This window comes from Cenococcum geophilum, assembly GCF_001692895.1.
Source record: "Cenococcum geophilum 1.58 unplaced genomic scaffold K441scaffold_7, whole genome shotgun sequence".
Taxonomy (NCBI): domain Eukaryota; kingdom Fungi; phylum Ascomycota; class Dothideomycetes; order Gloniales; family Gloniaceae; genus Cenococcum; species Cenococcum geophilum.
The window spans coordinates 2,576,454-2,582,453 of record NW_027137565.1 but is presented as its reverse complement, the minus strand read 5'-3'; the positions used below and the strand labels follow the sequence as shown (position 1 = coordinate 2,582,453).

General features: G+C 44.1%; 2 protein-coding genes and 1 non-coding gene across 3 annotated transcripts; all 3 read right to left on the bottom strand.

Moving 5' to 3' along the window:
* Nucleotides 1–867: 867 nt before the first annotated feature.
* On the bottom strand, nucleotides 868–3,099 carry K441DRAFT_654496 (HET-domain-containing protein). The gene is made up of 4 exons (XM_067647692.1): nucleotides 2,599–3,099; nucleotides 1,636–2,547; nucleotides 1,361–1,573; nucleotides 868–1,304 (listed from the first exon to the last, which is right to left on the bottom strand). The coding sequence occupies exons 1-3, from the start codon at nucleotides 2,965–2,967 to the stop codon at nucleotides 1,367–1,369; spliced, it is 1,488 nt and encodes a 495-aa protein (XP_067507869.1). The 5' UTR covers nucleotides 2,968–3,099; the 3' UTR covers nucleotides 868–1,304; nucleotides 1,361–1,366.
* A 2,002-nt stretch (nucleotides 3,100–5,101) lies between these two features.
* K441DRAFT_t7 lies at nucleotides 5,102–5,195 on the bottom strand. Its single transcript has one exon. It is a non-coding gene; the product is annotated as a tRNA-Leu (tRNA).
* Nucleotides 5,196–5,350: 155 nt separating this feature from the next.
* On the bottom strand, nucleotides 5,351–5,722 carry K441DRAFT_654492 (uncharacterized protein). Its single transcript, XM_067647691.1, has one exon. The coding sequence runs from the start codon at nucleotides 5,583–5,585 to the stop codon at nucleotides 5,379–5,381; it is 207 nt and encodes a 68-aa protein (XP_067507868.1). The 5' UTR covers nucleotides 5,586–5,722; the 3' UTR covers nucleotides 5,351–5,378.
* Nucleotides 5,723–6,000: the final 278 nt, after the last annotated feature.

Genomic DNA, 6,000 nt, shown 5'->3' with positions numbered 1-6,000 from the left:
CTAGACTGTCTAGTAGGGGCCTTGCAAGGCGGTGGTTTGTGTTGCCGCAGTTATACTGTATAATGGATAGGTGGCGGACCCCCGGCGAGGGTCCTTCGACTCTCCTTCATTCCTCGCTTCTTCTGTTTCCACTTTCTCTAGGATATTCGGAGCTAAGATTAATATATATACTTTAATAATAAAAATTAAAGTTTAAAAATTAAAGTTTAAAAATTATAATAATATTTAGCTATAAGGGGGTAAGGTGTTTTGAGGCAGCTTTAAGGAAATAAGATTTTATTGAAAGCTAAACTATATAGACCTTGCAAGTGATAAGACGTTCGGACAAGGAACAGAATAGATTCGGGTCGACGTGGTCAAGATATAGGGGTAGCTGTGGTACGTGCGCGTGCTTCGAGAGGCTTCGACAGAATTCCACTGTCGTCGAGTGTTTCACCGAGACGTCCTTACTGTAACGAGACAGTCCTGTTACATTAGCCTAAGCACGTATAGCGTAAAAGTCTTAGCACACTATAAGGCCAAAAAGACAGTAGTGTTTACGACTCTTATATCAAGACTGTTACTTTTAAGGTTTAAATATTTACTTCTGCTTAATCCTAAGATTTGGCTATACCTCCTCTTCCCAGTTGCATACAAGATTATATCACTGGCTAATATTGCTATATCTCTTATATAGAAGGCCCTAATGTCTTAGAAAATTTACGGGATCGGCACCTGCGGCCCTTCCACCACCCTCCGACACTTTAACGACTTCATTTCGAGCTCAGTCCATCTTAAGACTCTATATTGCGAGTCAGAAGAAATAAATTAATCTGGCCAGTATTAGAACTGATCTCTTGAGCTTCTGAGACGTTGATAAATATTACTTTGCAGATATAAGAAATATATTAGCTCCCAAGTGTAGCGCTCAAGCTTCCTGGATCTAATTATGTACATTTAAGGTACTGTCTGAAATATCGTGTTTGGCCCATGCTAGCCTCATGGGGTGGTGTTTTACCTGAGCGATCTCAACTTTCCAGCCTTCATCTTCATATTAAACGCACGTCTCTCGCCTGACCCGACGACTTGTTGCGGCGCTGTGAAGGAAAGTGTCCATACTTCCAGATTCCAAGTTGTGCTCCATTACTAGTGTTTCTTTTGACTCCATACTGGATCGCTGAACTCGGAAATTGCGGAAATCATGCCCACTTAAAAAAGAACCGTTCACTGTGCTGATACATGGCCGATAGTCCACGCACCGAGCCGTGACTAGCTTGTATACGTCTCTCCAAATGGTTGCGATTACTTCTTGCAGCAAAGATAGGCTGTCATTAGGGTAAATATTGATGCCCACGGAAATGTTTTTAGACTTTCAGCTTACCCCTACTCAGACACAACTGTCCAAAGCATCAATCCTAGCTTTCCAATTCTTAACTATTTCTCCAATACGGCGCACCTTGTTGAGCTCAGCCTGGAGCTCATCCATCTCGCTTAGAATCATTTTGAACCTCCGAATCTGTTCGTCTGCTGTTTGAGCTGGGGTGTCGCCGGTATCATAGCGAACAACCACTGCAAGTCGAGCTTCTTCTGACAACTGCCCATTCGCAATAATTATTAGCTTTCAGTTTTTATGCTTTCTAGGAAAATATGGCTCACCACTTGCCATCGTGCTTGGATACTATTTAGCAAGCAGTTAAATCGTGACTTCAGTTCTTGAAGTCCTGCAGGATCCAAATGAATTTGGCCGTAAGTATCCATGTTCTGTGGCAAGTTGTACAAGCTCTGATTCAACAAGAGGCTCATCGAGTGAGTGTTGTATACGTTCTCATTGAGCCGCAGGACGTCCGTCCGTCCGTCCATTTCAATAGCCAGTCTTGTCTCTGATTCGATGAAGCTGTTAGAGGAGCATAACTTTAAGCCCTGCTGAAGTAGCTTGCTGAATTTCTTCTTGTCTTGGGTAGTTTCAAGATCTCCTAATCGAATCACGGCTCGTAGGACATCCACATAAACCTCCTCTGACTTTTTTGAGTAATCGGCAATTACATGCTGTTGATCGCTTAAGTCGCCCCTTCTTGTCAGGCCTAATAACGCATATACCTTGTCTCTAATGTCAGAGCATTCTAGGTTCTGAAACATCTCCAAAAGTTTTTCAAGGGGAACCACTCTGAATGCAGCTGGTAGATTCTCCCATATAGTCTTGTGTTCGAACATCTGACCAGCATAGCTTTCGAGAACCGCTGCAGCATACGGGTGGTGTTCGATACGGCCATTGGCCGCAACACGTTGGAGCTTTTTAATCACTTGATCCATGCATCGCCACTCGACACTCTTCTGGCCGCACATAACCTCAATCCTCTCGGCAGCCATGATCTCCTGGACGACCCAGATACGTCTCCAGTACCGTCTTTCGCAGAGTGCTAAAACAGCTTTGCCTTCATTGGACTTCCAGATATTTCGCAAGCCACTTCCCTTCCGTTTTATGGGTCTAGGCCCCTTTTCGCGGATGTAGTCCATAGCAATATCGCTATTGTCAGCCGCTTGGCCAAGCCAAACTGCTACTAACGCTGCCTTTTGAAATGTCAGCTAAAAGTAAGCGCCATTGTACGGGTGCTCTTATACATTGCTGTATATTTGCCTCATCAAATTAACTTGATGATTCCTTTCCAATATGTTGGACTGATCAATGCAAAGAGCATCAATCCAAAACAGCTTCCGCCGGTTGCGGAGACGCATATGGTGGAGAAACCACCATAGGTTCTCTCGAGTCATGAACCGGCAATTATTAATTTGGATCTCTTTGAGGTGATTGGCTGGACCNCATGTGTATGACAGTGCAACGTAAGGCGGACATTTTGAGAGAGGAAAGCATTGAAAGTTACATTTGATCGTGGATGAGTCGGACTCGGAGGCCGGCTGAAGCTCAACGAGTCTGATATTTTGATAGGCTAAGTCGAGAGCTGTGGTTTCGTAAACCGAAGACAAGGACATTTTGGCGCCTCTCAACGGATACCCCTAGAGGTGCGAACGGATAAACATATCTAAAATACATAGCCGGAAATAAAAAAACTGGAAATGTGAAGCAAAAGCAATCGGACAAGGGGTTCTAGACCCGAATGTGACCACTAACGTCAGGTGAACCTAAGGGGCTAGCACGAGACTGCTGATAGACATGGAAAATGAGACATGAAGCACCCTTCTTCGTGCCACACCATGAAGCGTCTAGATAGCAGCATATCGGGTCAATGCGATAAAATCTATCCAGCTTTTAAACGATAAATTCCTTTTAGAAGTTTATCTACTATAAGTTGCGTATGATAGAGAGCGCGCAGTGTAGTTAGTGCCATGCATATAAATACGCAGAGACAGATGGGAAATGTGGTTTAATTCTCTTTGCCTGTTCTGCCAAATATTGGTGTGCTTCCCAAAGACTAAGCAATTTTCTTCTAGGTAATGAGCGACGGATCGGCTGACCAACCAGGGTGATTCGATATCAGCGGTCCAGACAGAGTGGCCCACCAAAAAAAGCGGTCGGGGCACACCTCAATAGAGGTTGCCAAACCCTCCCGCATAATTTATTATTTCTCTCCTATGTAGGTGCGCATTGCACGTCCAGTTGAAGGTGCACGGATCACCAGGTGGTAGGACGCTACCAGGGGAAGGGATATTTTGGGGCTCACTTAGGTATCCACGGGTTTTCCGTAACTGCTTGTAAGAATCCCTTTCACGCTCGCGCGAGCCGAAGCGAGTTCCAAGTAAGCGTGGGTTGAGAAATGAATGGCCCCCATCCCCCGAGTATTTGATAATCTATACTAATCTTTCCAACACTCTGATGCGTATGCACTACTATTGCCTAACCTATTTGAGCTCTGACCGCATTTCTTCTTCCTGCAGCAATGAAGAGTGCCCCACGAAACGCTACTTTCAGTATGCTTTCACGTCATATGCAAGTAGATTTCCGTGACAATGGTGAACAAGGAGTACGGTCTTTGATTTTCTCACCACTGCTTGATTTAATAAGACTACTACCAGTTCAGGGCTTGAAAACATTCGCTATTGGCGGTCTTGTCTCAACGGTTAAATAAAACATCGAAAGAGAGTTCTTTTTGGACTTTTCGCATATAAAACACTCTTGAAAGTCTGTATGCGTTCTAGTCAAGGCGTTACGTAAACGACTACACAAGAGTCTTCTTCTTAGAGGCGTCTCCTACAGCGATTAAGTTCATATATACACCCAACGCGACTCTAGATTTATCTATATTCTAGGTGTTTCTACCCGTATATTAGCCCCCCTTTATACCCTCTCATAAAAGTTATAAGATCCAGGACTCCGTAAAAATGGCGGTTCAAGTTGAATTCAATTTATCGGTCGTGGAAGGCCACCTCTATTGGCCCATGGACAGGATCTGTAAAAGCATTTAACCTGTTATGGTAGACAAGGAAACTCGAGATAGGTGCCTAGTGAGCGGACAGCCGGAATACGTGTATCGTACGACGAACTCGCGCATAAAGCAGCAATCAGTGAGACTCTTCTGAGTGCACTGCAGAAGGAGTTGAAATCATCCTCTGCCTTATGGGTCCGCCAAACACTCTTAAACCCTCAACTAGGTAACGTAATGCGCAGCCTCAACTGGTGAATTTCAATAAAAATGTGGCTAACAAATATATTTTTGTTTAACATTCTCTAACGTAGGTGATAGGGTTATGACGGTCGGCATGGTTATGACAGTCGGCTACTACCGTCTTCTTGGTTGGGCTTACCTGCGCAGCTCCGCCCCTAAGCTTCGTTCGGCGCTCCGTGCACGTCTCCCCCTGAGCTTCGTTCCGCAGCTCCAGGCAGATGACTTGTCTATTAGCCTCCACAACGGCTTGCAGACGCAATAGATATATCGCATCTACAATTCTATAGATCGATTTTTATAATAACGTAGGTAATAGAATTATGACGGTCGGCATACTAACAAATTTCGTCTGTGCGCAGTTTTTTAATGTTCCAAACCGTCTACCATACCGACCGTCATAACCCTATCACCTACGTTATGGTAATCTCGGTTTCTCATCTCACAGTAAATAGATTACCTAGCAGAATAGGCAGAAAAGGAATCAGAAGCCAAAAAAAGAATGTTGCATTGGACAAGGTTCGAACTTGCGCGGGTCTCCCCAACAGAGATTGTGCATAAACTTAAATCTGCCGCCTTGGACCACTCGGCCACCAATGCCGGATTAACAAAATTTGAAACTTCATATGATATATATAATAATTCTTAATAGTGCGTTTGTCAATACTAACCCTCCTTACCAGAAAGAGATCCCAGTCGTGCGAGAAAACCCCCCCCCCCTTTCCTATGACTTACCTACCTAACGTATATATAGCCCTTCTTTCCTGACCTGGTTTCTACGATTTACTCTATTGTCAATCCAATGCATATCAGAAGAAGTTGAGTAAGACTCTGTCTATCCAAACTATAAAGAAAAGAAACTATATATACATAAGGAAGTGTAATGACAAAGGGGGGTACAAGGGGGGTACAGGCAACAAGAACAAGGTAGTGAGTCATAGGGTAGTAGGCATCTGGAACAGGAACGGGGTAGTCGACCTTGATCGGCATCTATCGTCGAATAACTTCAAGAGCTGTATGGTAAAGATGAGAAGAGCTTACATAAACGATAACATGGAATGATTTGATGGGTTTTGAGAGGTTGTGGCTGTGGTCGTTGGGTGGATGGGGGCGGAGAGTTTGGGGAGGAGCAGACTTGCTGATAAGCAAAACCCTGCTTGCTTGCTTGCTTGCTTGTCTTGGCAGTAAGCAAGCAATCAAGCAAGAGGCCTCATTTTGGGCAATCAAGCAAGCAAAGGAAGCGCTTGCTTGCTTGTTTATTGCTTGTATATAGTTAATTTAGTAGTAGCGGTGGTTGATAGACCTTTCAGCGTTTTTAGAGTTAATTTCTAATGGCCAAGGCAATGCAAATAGTGTAAACAAGTCCTTTTAGGCAACCGCTAAGCCTATTTAAAAACGGTTTTCC